Source organism: Rhipicephalus microplus, chromosome 3 (assembly GCF_043290135.1).
Source record: "Rhipicephalus microplus isolate Deutch F79 chromosome 3, USDA_Rmic, whole genome shotgun sequence".
NCBI classification, from domain to species: Eukaryota; Metazoa; Arthropoda; class Arachnida; order Ixodida; family Ixodidae; genus Rhipicephalus; species Rhipicephalus microplus.
This window is the reverse complement of record NC_134702.1, coordinates 207,758,900-207,777,975: the sequence shown is the minus strand read 5'-3', so window position 1 is coordinate 207,777,975 and position 19,076 is coordinate 207,758,900. Positions and strand designations below refer to the sequence as shown.

The 19,076-nt window shown below is 46.8% G+C and overlaps 1 protein-coding gene across 2 annotated transcripts in view; it reads left to right on the top strand.

Annotated features, from left to right (window-relative positions):
* LOC142804115 (3-oxoacyl-[acyl-carrier-protein] reductase FabG-like) overlaps positions 1–17,347 on the top strand; it is a 64,037-nt gene extending 46,690 nt beyond the window's left edge. For both annotated transcript variants that reach the window (XM_075890693.1, XM_075890691.1), the window contains 2 exons: positions 1,274–1,337; positions 17,053–17,347. In XM_075890693.1, coding sequence (XP_075746808.1) covers positions 1,274–1,337; positions 17,053–17,250 — 262 coding nt within the window. In that variant the 3' untranslated portion in view covers positions 17,251–17,347. The remainder of the gene's footprint in view (positions 1–1,273; positions 1,338–17,052) is intronic.
* Positions 17,348–19,076: the final 1,729 nt, after the last annotated feature.

The following is a 19,076-nucleotide window of genomic DNA, read 5'->3' as shown; positions in this document are numbered from 1 at the left end:
TAATTTTTTGATACTTTAACATTTTTTCAGTTTATTTTATTGCGCACCTTTCCTCCTGCCTTTTTCTACCCTCTCCCTTTTCTTACGCGGAGCAGCGAAAAGGAGTTTTCTCTCTCTCTCTCTTAGCATTCTTATTTCTTTTGGTTTGGTGTGCCAATGTGCTGGGCTGACGTCACTTGTGTGCAGTTTTGTGTTCATGTGCGTACGTGCAGTTGTGTATAGTAGACACCATCCTGTCTCAGATATCCTGTCGGTTGATCGCTGCGTCCGTTGATTGGTCCGAATGGTGGACCCTGGTGGAGTAGGTAGCTCAGGAAGCCCCATGCTAACAAGTGTCATGTACTTTGACTTTCTATGCACTTTATTCACTCGTAGAGCCATACAGCATACTTGAGAGGAGCCGTTACAAAGTAAAAGACAAGCCATAAATATAGCTCGTAAATAAGTAATGAAACAAACAGTATATGTCTACTTTGAGTAAAACACCAAGAATATATATAAGCGATTCATATATTCAGTCTGGATATGGCAATGATCTAAGTTCCATGTAAAGAGGCTTGCCGCGTACCTTTTTTGACAATAGAATGTCAGATGTGCCGCGGTTTGCATGCTCCATTATTTTCACTGAGTCTGAATTAGCGTTTACGTTCTGAAATCTTGTAGACACTACATACACTCAACTATTTCCAGATGTTGCTCTGTGCGCATTCAAATGCGCTTCACAATTATGATTGAGATATACCCTCTGTTCATGCAGCGATTAAGCCTGTATGCAAATTGTCCTAACAATAAAGTGGAAAGGGTATCAAGAAGTAAAATGACTGAACCTTGTTATTTTTTATTTGAATAAAGAAGCACTAAGACGGTACTGAACATTGTTGGTTATGTTTATTCACGCAACCCTTAAAGAAACCACCAAGTGACTTTAGGACTCTCGTCAGCATAAAGTTCCGGCATCGTGATGTATCAATATGTTGCAATTTTCGAAATATTTTAATTATGACCTAGCCTCCAGCCACATATTCGCTTGTGACAAAACAGCCCTCACTGACATGCATGTCTATCAACATTTAGGTAAGCATGCCAAATTTTTTTCTAGGCAGTGAAGTCCTTCGTAAGGCGTGCGTTTTATCGCGACCTCAGTTTTGGTAGCCCAGCTCAAATACTTCTGTGGTTCACTGCATGCATAACCGTGTGATAGCCGGTGGCTGTTCTTCCGCTTTCAACATTGCTGAAATTGAGGGTTCAAGCCATTTTGTTTTACTCTATCCAGTCCAGCGGTCATTAAAACACCCATAGGAAAACAGCCTGGTGTCTCCTTGGAGGATCACATGCGCGTGAGTATTATTCCGCTTGTTTGAATTAGCGAGGCTCGTGCACTTGTACCCAGAGTTGAACAAGCAACGGCAGAATGAGACACAATGAACTACTGCTGCATTTTTTGTGACTTAGTAATGGCAACTCTGCCTCAGTTCTGCGAGTAATACATACGCTTGACCAGCTTATATTGTTTCTTGATTACGCCACAACGAATCGCGCATAAATATAGGAAAGAAATAAACGGTAACTCAAAGTATAGTACTGTCCCATTTTTTAAAAGAAAGTAGGTATATTGTTCGAAATCACAGGACATAGGGCGCCACAGCCAAGTATTTAAGCACGAAGGTTTTCACAGGGTGTTTGCTTTCACAGAAGCAATACTGGGTTTCTAAACTGGTGCGCCGTTCAACTACAACGCAGAAAAAACAGCCATTCGGGCTAGCTGCCAACGATTCAGTATATATGCAAAAGCTGGGACACAGTGATCAACAAGGGCCAGAGAAGAAAACGCCTGCGTCGCATGTACGCCTCGGTCGCCGTTCTCTTCTGTAGTAACTGCTCCGCGATTCGCCCCACCTTTAGACGCGAAGCCGCTTGTGGCCGGGGCCTCTCCCATGTCCGTCGTCGTAGCCGCGCTAGTTCTCGGAGTGCGGACTAGATGGCTCTGCAGTACAGCACTCGCTCCACTCCGGCGCGTGCTCTCGTAAGTGTGGAGAGCGCTGGTGGCGCTCAACTGCTCTGTATAATAAAAGCGCTTAGTCCTCCTACATGAAACTGTGAAAAAGTGCTCACTGCTCTTGGGCCCATACCCTGGTAGGAGTGGAGACCTCTACTGGCCATGCGCTGCTCTGTATATTAAAACTATTTTTGCCTCGTAGATGGCTTTTCTGTACAGCACTCACTCCATTCTGGTGCGTGCTCTGGTATGAGTGGAGACCCGTAGCGGCGTTCCACTGCTCAGTACAATAGGAGCGCTTATTCCTACTACATGGCTCTGTGGTAGACCACTCACCCCACTACGGTGCGCTCTCTGGTATGAGTGGAGACCGGTAGTGGTGCTTCGGTTCTCTGTATATTAAAGAAACGTATACTGCTCCTACATGGCTCTGCGGTCGAGCACTCGCGTAAATGCGGCGCGTGCTCTATTAGGAGTGGAGATCGCTATAGGCGCTCCGGTGCTCCGCATAATGAGCACCCCTAATCCTCCTACATGGCTCCGTGGTAGAGTAGTAGCTCCACTCGTCCGCGTGCTCTGGTATGATTGGAGATTGTGAGTGGAGCTCCGTGGCTCTGTATACACATTTTCAGTGAAGGCTTTCTGGGCACCACCATAGTACTCTTAGTGCTGCTATTATTGCATCTGACTCCACAAAAATGCACTGCCGAGGCTGTGACGTCAGCTTAGGTATCTCTTGTAACAGCCTAAAAAGGAAGAAACCCTCTCCGTAAAAGGGGTCCATAATAGGAGCGCTTACGCCTCTTATTTGACTTTGTAATAAAGGAGTCGCTTCACTCCAGCGCGTATCTGGTATAAGTGGAGACCGCTAGTAGCGACATGGTGCTCTAAATAATAAAAACGGTTACTACTCCGACATGAGTGTGAGGAAGAGCAGTCGCTCCACTCCGGCGCGTGCTCTGGTATGTGGGGAGACGGGTAGTGGCGCTTCGCTGCTCTGAATAATGCGAGCGTATACTGCTCCTATATTGCTGTCTGATAGAGCACTGACTTCAACCCGGCGCGTGCTCTCGTAAGTGTGGAGAGCGTTGGGGGCGTCGCGCTGCTCTGTATAATAAAAACGCTTAGTCCTCCTGCATGGCCCTGGGTAAAGAGCTCGCTCGCCTTGGGCGCATGCCCTGGTAGGTGTAAAGATGACTAGTAGTGATGCGTGATGCGCTGCTCTGTATAATAAGGTCACTTATTCCTCGTCAATGGCTCTGCTGTAGAGCACTCGCTCTACAGCAGAGCCATCTAGCAGTGCCAGCAGGTTAAGTTTGGACTGGAACGGTGGATGGACGTGTTTTTTGAGCGCTCCCAATCTACTGCGCAGATACGTGGTTTTGCATGTTTCGAGCTTGCTTTATGATAAGGCAGCAGTTAAAACCTTTGTAGCACTTATTGCATTGTACGGCTTCTTGGTGGTCAGTCACCAGGTATTTACAAGTGTGTGTGTGTGTTTCTTTTATTGTGTTTTTTTCTTGCCACCCCATGAAGGGTGCACGCTCACCGAACACGCAAATTTTTGCAGTAGAGCTTATACTTTTTTTCGTAGGGCAGGATTCGTCGTATGCCGTGTTTTGTAATTACCGAGTGGGGCATTTCATAAGGACAATTGGTGTCTAAAAGACACAGTTAAAAAAAGCTGTAAATTGTTCAGGATGCGTGGTGGGTTTGAAAATAGACCCCAGTTCGGACAGGAATAAAGAGGAGGCTGATGCCAAGTGTAGGCAATGCTAGGTCGAGGAAACATGGAGAAAATGATGGTTGCACAGAGCGAACTCCTGATGAGAATCACCGAGCTGGAGACTGCGTTGGCCATAGTGCAAGAGAAAACGAGGGCTATGGGAAAAAGGCTCCAGTCCGCCGAGGAGGCACTAGAGAAGGGGAACAAAGGAGTGGCTGATGGAGAGAATGATAGGTCACTGAGAACCAAAACAGTGGAGAAGAAAGAGCAAGCAAGTTCGGAAAAATAGGTTCAGCAGGTTCAATGGTCGCAAGGCCCAGCTTCAGCTAAGTAGTGGTGGGGCTGGGAGGAGACAAAGCAGCCGGCGTCACTTTTGCAAGTTACCCCCAAGTGCAGGACGCTCCAGCTGAAAGGTCACAGCACGTGATAATCGCCGGAGACACGAATTTAAATTGATGCACAGAAGCAATCAAAGATATGGTAAGAGGTGACAAGAGGGTTGCAGTAGGGACGTTCCAAGGACGCAAGCTGGAAGCAGCAAAGCGGCAAGCAAGCGCAAAACTCAAAATTACAGCTGATAGATAAAACCTCTAGATAATTGCAGGAGGTTTAAATGATGTCTTAAATCAAGATACAGCGGGACCAGCGAACACAGTTGCGAAAGGGGTCGATGACATGCGCGCCATTTCTCTTCAGGTACAGGTAGTGATATGCACGATACCGGACGTACCGGTGCGTGACGGCAACCTGCAAAAAGAACGGTTATCAACGCAAACCAATAGATATAGCGGATGAGTCCAGAGAAAGGCTTTGAGGTGGTGGAAATAAACAGAGAGGTGGATAGGTGGGGTGCGTTTCAGCGAGACAGAATTCACTTCAATAGAAGGCTAGGTCATGAGGTGGGTTGGCGACTTGCAGAACGCTCAGTAGCTTTTTTGAGGGACACGCGGGCTCTTCGGGGCCCAGGAGAGCTAGTAACAACGAAAACAACTAGAAATCTTTGACAGATATTATAAAAAGACACGATTCCAAAGTGGCACCAATATCTAAGACACGTAGAATCTGGGACAGAAATCGACGTAGCCACGAGGGCGAAGGCAATTCAGATGTAGGGTATATTAACATGCAGGGTGGCAGGAATAGGCTGAAGGGGAAGAGATAGAAGAACAGATAAGGGAGGAGAAGCCGATGGTATTTGGGTTTGTAGAAACACATTTTAGGGACATGGAACAACCACCTATCAATCCGGACTACGCATGAGAATATTCTAGTAGCGCAGAAGGCAGCAAAGTGGCAAGGTTCGTTCTCAGTCGGTATAAGCGAGGTGACAGCTGTACTGAAATGAAAAGCGAGCTGGGAAGGGAAGCGCTCTCCTCTCGCAGAAGAAAATTACGTTTGAAATTGTCATTTCAGATATACCATAAGAAGACTGGCATCATTAAAGACACTTACCTTAAACAACCACATTATCTGTCTAGAAGGTCTGATCATGACCTTAAGATTCAAAAATACCGGACTAGAACTAACCTTTATGCTAATTCTTTTTTTGTTCGTACTGTAGAAGAGTGGAATCAATTGTCTTGTGACCAAGTGTGCTGTCATACCGAAGACTTGTGTTTTTTTTTCAAAGCTGTAACCCCCCCGCTCACACGCCTTTGGGCAAAGCAGGGTATTTCTGAATAAAGAATAAAGAAATAAAGAGGGTGGTACTGGGGAATTCATTCATAGAAGTACACACTGGCAAAGGGTCAAGCAGGAGTGCAAGGAACATTTATGGCTAAAATGTGATGTAGCATAGCGAATGACGCTCCTGGGTTTTTTATACTTGTGGAAAGGGACTAAACACAGAGGAAAACCAGGCAATGGTGGAGTTTATATCAAAGAACATTGAGGAAATAGGAGAAGAGTGCCAGGTAATTATATTAGAAGATATGAATGCGCACATAAAAGATATGAAAAGATATACTGACCCAACGGACAGAATTCTGATGGATATGTGTGCAAGGCAAAATTTAATCATTTGCAACAGCACCTAACATTGCGAAGGGCAGATAACATAGGAGGTGGGAAGGCTGCAGTCAACGATAGGGGACATAATAACGTCACATAGAAGGTATGATCGGCTAATGCTGAAGAACATAGATGAATAGGGTTCCAGAAGCTCAGGTAGTGATCACAAACGTATCAAGCTGATTTTTGGAAGAAAAATGAAATTGAAAAAGCAGCATTATGAGCAACCACATGGTAATATTTATTGAGAAAGACAAATGAAAATAGCAACTAAAGATATTGAAAACATAGTCACCGAGGATACTAAAACAGAGTGCACGTACACAAATCTAACTCGGCTGTTCAAGTTAGAGCTTGATAAGGTACGAGTCGAATCAACCGGGAAAAGCAGACAGAAACCCAATAGCTTGTGGAATGAGGAAGTTGAAAGAGCTATAGTAAGATGACAGGAAGTATCCTGGGGACACAGGTGTGCTAAACAGAGGGGAAAACCGGAAGATGATGTAAAAAAAAGTGGGACAAGTTTTTGAGCTACAGGAGGAAAGCGTCCGATTTGATCAGTGAAAACATTAGAAAAAAAGGGGCTCAATGGATGGCGGAAGTAAACAAAAAAGATAGAAAGGCAGCTGCAAAGTTTTTGAACCATCTCATTCGCCTGAATAATAAGGCAAACATGAAAGAGATGTTTATAAATACAGTTCAAGGGGTCAGACGAGAAGACGATGAGGCAATAGAATATATAAAAACAATGATGACAGAAAAAATTAAACACCGAAAAAGCGCTGCATGCACCGTACCAGATGAGGATGGACCAATTAGCTTAGTGGCTTCACTGGGACAAAGAGAGTGGGAAACGGCTGAAAAAAGAATTCCTAATAGTACATGAACAGGCCCTGGCAGCATCCCAATCATGCTAATAAAGAAACTAAGACCAAAGTCTAAGCAAACATTCGGAGAGGCAGCGAGCGAAGCAATAATTGATGGTGAAGGTCCCAATGGGTGGAAACTAAGCAAGAAGAGCATGATCTATAAAGGAAAGGGGACAAAGCCGATATAAACAACTGCCGTCCTATACATTAAGAATTTACCAACCTCCACACTTCCAGGCAAGCTACATCGCAAAAAAGCGTGGTTCTCCTTTTATGTGTTTGGTCGTTGTAGCTAAGCATGAATGATTCGCTCTGAGAAGGTTACAACATAAAACAAGCTTTGGAAGTCGGCAGAAACACGAGATAAACTTTGTTTAGTTTTCTCGTGTACATTTTTTTTTCTTTAATACGAAAAGCTCGCCCCGCCGCGGTGGTCTAGTGGCTAAGGTACTCGGCTGCTGACCCGCAGGGCGCGGGTTCAAATCCCGGCTGCGGCGGCTGCATTTCCGATGGAGGCGGAAATGTTGTAGGCCCGTGTGCTCAGATTTGGGTGCACGTTAAAGAACCCCAGGTGGTCGAAATTTCCGGAGCCCTCCACTACGGCGTCTCTCATAATCATATAGTGGTTTTGGGACGTTAAACCCCACATATCAATCAATACGAAAAGCTCTTTCGGCATGCTTTTATTTAGCGTGTATTGTATGACATGCTCCCACAAAGATTTCTTCCCTCGCATGCGAAGCTGAAAGGGGGAAGGCTAACCTGTTCAGAGATTGTGGACACTTTCTCGAAACGATCGCCGTATGGTCTCTCTCCCAAGGAGCTCTGGCCAGCTTAGCGAAAACTCGTCTTAACGATTTGATGTCTCGTTTAGCGAGTGCATCTGGACTATGTACACAGAGCGGCGAGCACAAGTGTGTCTGCGGCTTCGGCACTGCAGTTTGGCCGCAGTTGTGTAGGTGGCACTGTCGCGACTTTCGCCGTACAGTGCCGCGATGCCTGCTCCGGGGTGACACAGTCACGGCGCAGGAAGGAGCCGAGTTTCCGCTCCTGTCTATTTATCATCTGTGGCCCGTGTAATCGCTGTGGCTTCTATGGTAAACTCAGACACGGGGGTTGGTATATTTCTCACAAGACCCGCAAACAATTGCTCCTTCCCGCCTCGCATTGGATGCTGCAACTTCCTTTCTTCCGGCATCTCGGAGTCTGGCCTTCTGAGAAGATGGGTCATGTCCTCGGCGAACATAGCAACGCCCTAATTTGGTTTCTGAATTCAAGCTTCCAAAAGACATTGGGCATTTTGTTTTCTGTACAGAGTAGTAAGGGTGTCAAGCATCTGGTTGTGAAAGTCGTTTCACGTAGCCAAGCTTCTTTCCCGGCTGATGTACCAGGTCTGGGCGTTGTCTTTCAGCTATAGTACGGATTGGTCAGCTTGTCCTCTGGGGTGACCTTTTGGTTGCCTTTCGCACAGCATTCAAACTGGTCCAGCCAGTCTTGGGCATCTTTAAGGGCGTCACCATGAAAACAAATCAGGAATCATTGGATTCTGAAGTGTCATGTGTGATAGAGCAGCAGGGACCTTGGTAGCTGAAGGAGGCAAGCAATTTCTGGCACTTTTTCGCAGGTGATTGAGCTCAGGTGAAAGGCCTATTAGGGGGCGACTGAAACGGTGGACCACTGTGTCAACGCAGTGTTGCAATTCAGGGCTTGATAGTCGGCTCCCTAAAGGGGTGCCGAGCACGAAGACTGCCCTGGCTTCTCCACTGGTGTGACGACGCCAGATTGACGAGCACACCATTAACCACCAAATGCGCTTTATTGATCACAGAAGAGTTTGAAACGTCTTCTTCGTGTTTGCTTGAAACACCCGCGCTGCTTCTTTGTCAATGCCGCTTGCACATACGCATGGCTTCAAACTGCTCCTACATGAGTCTGTGATAGAGCACTCACTTCAATCCGGCGTGTGCTCTGTTACTATTGAAGACCGCTAGTGAGTGGCACTCTATGGCTCTGTATAATAAAAGCGCATACTCCTCGTAGCTGGCTCTGTAGTAGAGCATTTTTTCATCTTCGGCGCGTTTTTGACATGAGTGGATACCACTAATGGGGATGCACTGTTCTTAAAGAAACCCTTACTCCTCATAGATGGCTCTGTAGTAGAGGTATTATTGTTGACTCGTCTCTGTCCACACTTCATGGTTTTTGAGGGCTGCTGTCAAAGTAGAGCGATAGACGGGAATGAATTAAAAAGCGAAAAATGTAAACATAAAGAGGGGGCACTAAATTGCAGTTTTAATAGGCGTCTTGCGAGTTGACGTTCTGGCTGTCATGCCCAAGACGGTGCCTGGTGGCAATGACTGGAGGCATGGAATCGTCCTCGTACTCGAGTAGAGACCGCCATAGATCGTTGGTGGCGGCGAAGGCAAAGCGCCCGGGTTGTGCCTAGGCCTGGGATGAAGTCGGGCGCCATCCCGGTGGGATTGCAGCAATGAATCGTTTCCTAGTTCCAGTATACAGTGGGCAGTCCCAAATAAGGTGTGCCAGGTCCGCTTGGCGTTTCATTGGCCGCAGATGCCAGTATTCGTAGTGCTCATGTCTTGATTTTTGCGAAAACGCTGCATGACGAAGGGAGTAAGTAGAGTTCCCTTCTGTGCCTGCCACAACAGTACCTGTTGCCGGTGGGTATCAGCGCTTGATGAAAGTGGAGGTATGTCCAATGGGTTAGATACGTCGAAAAGCTAGCTTTGCCGGTAGCGCTTTGCTTGGGCCTGATGGAATGCTTCCATGGGATCTTACCAACCGCTGTGCTTTTTAATTTGTTCCGGTGAGCTGCACAATATGTGTTCGGGTGGTCTTGACTGCGCAGGCAGTTGCATAGCGGGCCCAAGTCGAGGTGCCCGTTCATTTCTGGTATACCCGTGTGGCTGGAAATTCTATGCAGATGCAAATCGTGCCCTTGTTCCCGCAGACGACGCACGTAAAAGCGTAGTTGTATAATAACAGGAGTGGTAGTGCAAATGTGCTTACAAGCTCGAAATGCCTCTCGGAAGTCGGTAAATTATTTAGAGTGAATTTTCTTGTCACTTGGTAAGGCCTGAATGGTGGACTTAGTATACTTGGGAAAATCCAAAATAGAATATAGTTCCGCTGTAGATGTATGAACAACGTTAAGCGCTATATTCAGTTTGGTCCCCCTTTCGGTGGCCTCTAGGTTGGTCCATGCCGTAGCGAACATCAATGGTTGTTCTTGTTGCGCGATGGATGGATCCACGTACACTATTTCACAGGAGCTATGGGGGTGGTTTACGCTGTGTGCCTCCTGCCTGTATTTCTCGTGGCTTCAGGCGTGGACCTGCCTCCTTGCTGAATGTTCGTTTCCCACGTTCTTTACAGAGGTTTAGCGTGTGGAATTTGTATTTGCTCCCGAGGGGAATATAAGTGCGGTAGCACAGGAAGATGATATACGTCATGCCCGAGTTCAGACGAGGTCGCTCTCTCTGAATGCGTAGACAGAAGTCTTGTGACCTGCGTAACCTTGTGCGTAGAAATAAGGTCAGCGACGTTTCCCAAAGCAGAGCAGCTTTTTAATCCAAGGAGGGGCGTGTACTTTGGTAACCCTGTGATGACTCTCCTGGCCTTGTTATTGAGGTGTTCAAAGAACTGCAGCTGTGTGCGGGGGATGAGGTGATAAAAGGTGCCATACCTAATACGAGAATGTATGAATGCCTGCCTGCACGAAGTGCCCCACTTCTTTCCATCTCACGCCCCTCATTCTTTTGGCGAGCCTTCGGAGCAGTTGAGTGACCTGTTGTAGTTTTTAAAATTTGATTGAATTCTGTTGTGGATATGCATTTCTCGTTCAAGAACATTCCAAGCATGCGGATGACACGCTTCCTGAAGACTGGTGCCCGAGTGATGAGAGATGGATGCTGGCCTTTTCGTCGCCTTTCGCTTTTGACCTTCTGCCTCCATGGATGACTACATCCTTGGCTCTTGCTGGGGCTGGCGTAACGTCAATCCCTCTGGTGAAGTTATCGACGGTATTAGGCGCCTTTTGCAGCCCCTCATCTTCCTGTTCAAGGGAGCCCTTTGTAGTCCAAAGCGTCACATATTCGGCATAAACAGCGTGCTCAATACCCTCAACTTTCTCCAGCCTTGAAGGAAGAACAATTAGAACTAGATTGATTATTGAGGGGGAGATTGTGGCTTTCTGCCCAACACCAACCCGTTTGTGACGATAAGAGCTGCGCTCGTTGCTAACTTGAACATGAAATGTTCTGTCTTCAATGAAAGCGGCAATAAAGTTGTACATGAGACCCTTGATGCCAATTTTGCGTGCAGCTTGCATGATTGAAGATTGGGCAATGCTGTCGAACGCCTATCGGACGTGTACCTCAACGACGATGTGAAGGCATAAATAAAACATGTCTCGCACGTTTTTTTAGGGCTAGCATAATGTCTTGAGTGGAAAGACCAAGTCTGAATCCATATTGTGTGTGCGGCAGAAAGCTATTTTTTCTAACCACGATATTAATCTTGCATTGACTATGCTTTCCATAAACTAGCGCAAGGATGACGGGAGAGAAAGCGGTCTCAAGGTATAGAGACAGTTTGGCGGCTTGTTCGGTTTCGGAACACGCTTCACAATGGAATGACACCGATCCGGTGGAAGATTCTAATCTTTGCATGCATATGGTTAATGTCTTCTAGAAGTGTGATTTTACATCTTGTTGAGAGGTTTTTCATGTGTGCTACAGTAATTCTGTCCACTCCTGGCGCATGTGTTCCCTCTGCCTAAAGCGGATTAGAATTCAGTAACCGTGAAAGGTTGGGTTAAATCGTCATCTTCTCTTGGAGCGTCATTCATCGCATAGTTTTTGTGTGTGGCACAATTCGTGTGTGGGAAAAAGACGTCTCCTGCTTTTTCTGCGAGTTCAGCAGATGATTGGTGATGCCTTCCTTTAGCGCAACACGAGGGGAGCCGTCGGGTGTCTTGCGCCGACCCAGAAGGAACTTTATAATCGCCCACGTTTAGCTTTAAATTGTTGACTCATTGATTCGCTCGCACTTTTCCATCCACTTCTCATAGGTAGCTGGCTAGTATACTTTTCAATTTTTTGGGGGGCCAAGCTTCTCATGGCGTCACCCGTTCGTCTGCACTTATCGCTTGTAACCACCGGTGGCACATACCCGCGACAGCGGCCCTTAAAATGTCCGCGGGATGGCGCTACTTGTGTATGATGAATACATGATGAAACGAATCATGAGAGGGCGGTACTTGTACTGCGCTGAAAAACGCAAATGGTACGACACCAGAGGGCGTTGCTTGTAGAAAAAAAGGTTGACGTCACACGTACGGAAGGAGAGAGACGATTGCGGGACGACGATCGCGTGTACTTCGGCGGCGCCATATGCCAGAGGGCGCTCTATAGTACACTATAAGCGTCATTTTGGCGCGCGCGCATTCTGAGGCTCGGCGAGGAATAATGAACAAGGCTGCTGAGGGGCATGCTCGCGGGGCAGTGGCGGCTCGCGCTCGAAGAATGGACCCTGACGTGCGGGCGCGCGAGGCAGAAGCGCGCCGCGAAACTGCGCGTTGGCGCTTCGAGGACGCTGCACACGACAACGTGAGGCCTAAACGTTGCGGCAGCGGCGTGCGGACTCAACTTCGCCTCACCGTCTAATATTCACCGCGTAGGTGTGCTGTAATGTTTTCTACTAACAGCAATTGGCTTCGTAGAGTTTGGGGACGTCTTTGCGTGCGATATTTTGTCAAGAGACAAAGCCTGTGGTTCCATGAATGCAGGCGGGGCCTGTCGGGGTGTGGGTAAAGTTCAGTTACCCACAGCGTCTTTGTTGCAAAGTGCTTAGCATGCCTCATACCCTTCGTTAGAGAGTCAAGGTAGGTAATGGAAGCAGTTTTTTTTATTGCGTGTGATACTCATCTTAGTGCGCAATTAGGCACTCTCACTGGTGAAATCAGTTACTGCTCGACACCTCATTGTTCTTCACTGTAAGGGCAAATGGAAGATGGTCACTGCCAAGAGGAGCCTCAAAAAGCTTCCAGTGGCATGTTCTGGGTTTCGAGGACCACATCAAGTCGGCCGTTGTGCTTGCTTGCCTTCCGTCCTGTCTGCCTCCGGTAGATGGAGGCAGACAGGACGGAAGGCAAGATGGGCCTCCGGTAGATGCAGGAGGGTTAGTCCGTAACGATCAAAATCTGCCATTACAGGACGACCACATCGACTGCACTTACTATAGTTTCACGTCACATGTCGAGCCTTAAAAACTTCACAGACTAGAATTGTTTCCTTTGGAAAGATCCATTGGAAATTATGAATGCAGCTGAAATCTGCCACGCTGCGTTTGGCATGCTTTATTGTGTTTCCTGGATTCATATACACCGAAAACAGAAGGATCATTCTTTCGGGTGTGTGCTGAATGCGACATCCTGTGACGCTGGCATTTCCTGAACACCAAGGCTCAGTGTCAAGCTGTGGGTGGTGGAGTTTTCCATCCACGTACACCACTGCACATGCAGATGTGTCAGTGTCTTCGGAAAAGCTGTAGTCGTCGTAACCTGGTAAGCGCGTACTGGGACAGTTCACCTCTTGCAAAGCGAGAATGGCACGTTTTTTAATGTTATGCGACAGCCGCAATCATAACATCCTTCTTGCTTTTCTTTCTTTTTGGTCGAGCGACTGTTTCACTGAATGACGGTCGGGATGTCTCCCCCGTCACCTGTCATCCCGAGCACGACTTCGGTCATTAGCGCAATTAAGGAGCTAACGACCGCAGACAGTAGACAGTAAAGCGGATGTGTTTACTGGCGAGATAGTCGTGACACCCCCAAAAGACGGCGCTCGATTGAGTGTGAACCTCTCCATGACTGTGCGAATGCATGTCTCAATAGCTCCCTCAATCGTAGTTTGCGCTTTCGCCATGATGCTGTGCTCCAATTGCATGAGACGACTAGAGAAGAGCACTTCGTAATTGGACGGTGGCTCAAGCGTCGATTGAAGTGCCTGCTGGTTGTTATGCATCTTTTGGTAGCACCAACATTTAGAGTGGAAGTTGGCGACTGCGGCAGCTAGAATTTGAACACGCGTCCCCTTGTTTGGTAAGGGTGTGGCTGGTGCAGTCTGCTCTGCAATTTCGGCACAGCTTGCTTTCGCGTCAAGCGCGACATGACTGCTAGGAGTCTTGATGACATTAGCAAATGTTTGTTTATCGTGGTCAACATTTCTAGGTGCATTTTAGGCTGACGGGGCGATGCGGGGTCTTGTGTAAAAACTGTGCCTTAGGGTATCTGTTTTTTGAGGGCACTGCTTAACATGCAGCTTTGATTTTAAAGACTGCTGGCTGCACTTTTGACAGCTCGTAAGCTTTGCGCGAATGTTTTGGTTGATTTTTATACGTTCTGAGCAGTCTCGAATACTTGCGAGGTGCTGACCACAGCACTTTCGACATTTCAGTACCTTGTTTGGACAAGATTCCTCGTTGTCATGTTGTTTTCTACCACACGCGATACAGCATGGGTTCTTGAAGTTGGGATATTGTTGTTTCCCATGCCCTAATTTGTGGCACGTCTCAAAAGCATACACCTGTGACTTGACAGGGTAAACTGTTATAGAAAAAGACTAAAGTCCCATTTTGTACGGAACTCTTGGCCCTTCAAAGGTGGCTACAGCAGAGCCTCTCGCACCAATTGGGCGACCACTGATCACTTCGCACGCTCGGCAGTGCTGCTTCATTACGAGATGTTCCGAAGTCATTCCCCCTGCATTGTGTATCACACCACGGATTTGATCCCATTGTATTGCCTCGTACGCTGTAGATCGCGTTGATTCGCTATTTATTGGGGCTGCATCAAAGTTAGGAGAGCATCCTGTGTTTCATGATGATCGGTGTCAACCGCGATTTGATTGCTCTTGCCCATGTATCGGATCACAATATTCAGATTTTCTTCCCTTCTGTGGGTTGAAGGAAAGGTGATAATGTGATTCCCAGTATGCTATATCAACAAATTGAAGTTTTAATCATGATTCCGCTTGGCCCTTGAGGCTTTAGTATCACAGTGTGTGCATACTAAGGGCGGCGTTGCTCACGCGGGTTCATCTTATTCTCCTTCAATCCACGGCTTTTATGAGAAACTTTCTGCCAGCCTCCTGAATCGCTGTCATCATCGTGAGCAGCATGCGAGTCTGAGTCATACTTGTTGAAATCTGCTTGGTCGTTTCCACCAGAACGGAGGACGTTATGGCGGAACGCGGGCTTGGTTTTAGCTGCTGCCGTTGCAGCCGACGTGGATAGCGATCCCCAAGCGCGTTTCTGTCCACACTTGGAGTTGGCAGATTGTGTACGTTAGAGACAATTAAATCGCTCCACTTGCCTTTCCCATCGTTTGGCGTAAGGATCAGCCAGGACGTCGAATAAATTCACCTCGGGACGCAGTGGTGCTGTCCTCAGGGTGACAATAACCGTCGTGGCATCGACTGCAGTTGTCGTTAGGGTAAATGCATCTGGTGATGTCCCGAGGTCCCCAGAATCTTGTAGGTGCATTTATTTGAGCAACGGAACACTGGATGGAACCATTTTGAGTGCCCGAAGGCCGAGAGTCCAACGAAGAAGGCAGTAACTATCGGAGACAAAAATACTCGCGTCCGTTCTGTGTGGCCCCTTGATGGCGCCGTCCTGTGATAGAGCACTTGCTCCACTTCAAAACGAACGTGCCCTGGTGTGAGTGGAGACCATGAGTGGCACTCTGCTGCTGTGCAAAATGAAACGGTTACTCCTCCTACGGTGCTGTGTGGTAGACCACTCGCTCTTCTTTGGCGTGAGCACTGGTAAGTGTGGAGACCACTCGTGGCACTGCGCTGCTCTATATAGTACAAACGCTCAGTCCTCGCTCTCTCACACACATAACGTAGTAGCATGAATGAAAACGAGCATGCGTGCGGCGGAGACTAGGGATCGTAAATCAGTTGTGCACGCAACTATGAACTTCTGCGATGACGTAAAAAGAGCGCCGAATGACACAAAGTTAACAAGACCTCAGGCTGCTTCGCATGCTACTCAGGGTTTCCTTTGAGGGAGATACGTGTGATTTTATTCTGTATGTATAATGAATTACAACACCTGAGTTTTCATGAGTACGTTGCCGTGCTCCGTATATTTCAAAGATGCCATTAAGTGGTTTTGGATAGCTGGTGACACCACAAGTTTATTTACGTCCAAGTAAATATTGTGAACACTATTCACGATGTCTTAAACTGCCCCTAAACCGACTCTGGAAACTCAAAGAACGGACGTGTTGTTATCTCTAGCGTTTAGCACTTTTTTGGCGTAATTCGTTACGCCAAGTCTCTTTGTAAGACGTCACAACTATATCTTCTCTCGATTGATCCATATACGAGAAATGTCAATGGTGGATTGTCTCCCTAACTGCGTATTTATCGAGTTTCAAGGCTATTGTGCCATGTACTTCATGCCTATTGTGCAGAATCAAGTGATATCAGATTCAGTATTTTTTTTGCTTTGAACTGCGGAGAAAAAGAAAACAGCGGGCAGCCAAAAATGTGAAAATTCAGATAGCCACAACGCTAGTAGTGCTGACAATGTCCACGTGTTTCCCGAAAAAATAAGTGGCGAGGTTGAGTTGGCACCTTTAATGGGCCAGTCAACAGGCTCCGAAACGCGCCGGAAAAGCTCACGCATTTTTTCTGCTGCGTGACCAACCTCTTTCCACGCTCAATGACGGGAAATCGGTGATGAGCAATGTGACGCAGCATGAAGCACGTTGATTGGTCTAAACCAGGTTTCAACAAACAGTAATGAAGTCAACGTCACTGATCGCCGAGTTGACGTCACTGCGTAAGGAAGGAGGTTGGTCAGGCGTACGACAGATGCCCGAACTTGTTTCAGTGGTATAAAAAAGTTGGAGCGCTGGACCTCTAAGAGAGGTAGTGAGGGTAACAAGAAATCACTGTCGCGTCTTTAAACTTACAGTAGTTTAGGTGCCCCTTAAGCTCCTCGAGACATTTTTGAATGGCCTTAGGAACACCGTCATGCACATGAAGTATCGCAATCACTTACTTTTTTTGAATGAGAATTTTTTCCCCTTTCGCTGAGGGAGTAGGCCATTGAACATTAGAACAACTTTTCTTTTATGAATGCAGTTGTGCCTGGATACAACACAAAGTACTTTCCCTTATTACAGATACATTGATTGTTTGGGCGTGCACGCAATCCGCAATATTTCACAGTAACAGGCGAGCCGTAAGGATTTGTGTTATTATTTTGAGTGTTTTCAAGATACCTACGATTTGCACCAATATATATTCATAAAAGCTCAGAACCGTACGTGATCTGGCATAGCCCGTTTGACTTGAGTATTTCGGTTCTTCCCGACAAACCACATGCGTAAACCTGTGTCGCTCTCATCTACGCAGAAGCTGGAGCTAACCGGCGTCGATCACGCCTTGGGGAGACCGGGTACCCCGGACGAAGTAGCCCGCTGTATCGCCTTCCTGGCCTCGGATGACGCCTCCTTCGTCACGGGCATCACGATGCCAGTCGACGGAGGACTGATGCTATTGTCATCTCTCAACCGCGGAAGTGTTTCAGTGTTGACCCAGAAGTCTGCTTGACAGCTAATCCCAATACATGCAGGGAGCAAGGCAGGAGCTTGAGCTACGGTGAAAAATACATTAAAGCTGTTATGCTGGCACATTTGTCAGCACTGTTTGAAGGGACTAAGAATATACATTCCTATGCACTAATAGGTATACACTAGCTACAGAGGTGCCTTTTATTATGCTCTGTTGTGCGATGCATCTCGTGACTTCTGCTGTGTTAAACACACTGTTGCGTATGCTGCATTTCCTGTCCGCTGACGCAACGACCCGCCCGTTTTTGTAACCGTGGGCGAGGTGTAACCACGTACAGCTGAAAATTGCATTAGGTACACGTTGTGACGATGGCATTATGCTTCCACGCCTTAGCGTCAGTCACCGACACAAAACTCTAATTTCAGGTCTCAAGGATCTTTTGCTCCGCCAGTTATATACTGAACTTCCTCTATGTCTGTCTATATTTGTGTGTCTGTCATCTGTGCCTAAACATCTATCTATCTATCTATCTATCTATCTATCTATCTATCTATCTATCTATCTATCTATCTATCTATCTATCTATCTATCTATCTATCTGTCTGTCTGTCTGTCTGTCTGTCTGTCTGTCTGTCTGTCTGTCTGTCTGTCTGTCTGTCTGTCTGTCTGTCTGTCTGTCTGTCTGTCCGTCCGTCCGTCCGTCCGTCCGTCCGTCTGTCTGTCTGTCTGTCTGTCTGTCTGTCTGTCTGTCTGTCTATCTATCTATCTATCTATCTATCTATCTATCTATCTATCTATCTATCTATCTATCTATCTATCTATCTATCTATCTGTCTGTCTGTGTCTGTCTGTGTCTGTCTGTCTGTCTGTCTGTCTATCTATCTATCTATCTATCTATCTATCTATCTATCTATCTATCTATCTATCTATCTATCTATCTATCTATCTATCTATCTATCTATCTATCTATCTATCTACTGATCGATTGATCACGACCATGGTGTAAGAATTATCAGGTGTTGACACTGAGCGCGCCTGAGCGCCCAGATAATGTTTGGTCTCGTGGGCGCACTCTGCTGTTAGTCGTCAGTTGGCGCCACCGCCAACGTACCCAGTTCGGAGCTGAGTTCTGACTGGCACTCCCGATTGACTGCGCAGATAAGTGACTTTGCATGTTTCGAGCTTGCTTTTATAATTATTAAGGCAGCAAATTAAACCTTTGTAGCAGTACTTAATTTGTACGGCTTTTTCGGGGGTCAGTGACCGGGTGTTTACTTGTTTGTGTGTGTGTTTTGTTTTTTGTGTTTTTCTCCAGCCACCCTGAGGTGTAGGTGGACGTACCTCGAACACGCAAATTTGTGTAGTAGAGCTTAGAGTTTCTTTTTTTTCGTAGGGCAGAATTCGTCGTACGCCGTGTTTTGTAATTGTCCAGTGGGACATTTAATAAGGACAATTCGTGTAAAAAACATGACTGAAGATGCTATAAATGTTTAGGATACAGGGTGGGTTTGCAAATGGACGCAAGTGTAGACGCAGATAAAGAAGAGGCTGACGCTAAGTGTAGACAATGTGAGGTCGAGGAAAAATTGGAGAAAGTGATGGTTGCCCAGAGTGAACTGCTAAAGATAATCACTGAGCTGGACACTGCATTGCGACAGGGCAAGAAAAAATGAGGGCTATGGAAGAAAGGTTGAGGTCCGCTGAGGTGGCGCTAGTGAAGCTGAACAAAGAAGTGGCCGACGGAGAGAATGGTAGGGCACCGGGAACCATAACGGCGGAGAAGAAAGAGCAATCAAGTTTGGAAAAACAGGTTCAGCAGGTTTCATAGCCCCAAGACACAGCTTCAGTGAAGTAGTGGTGGGGTT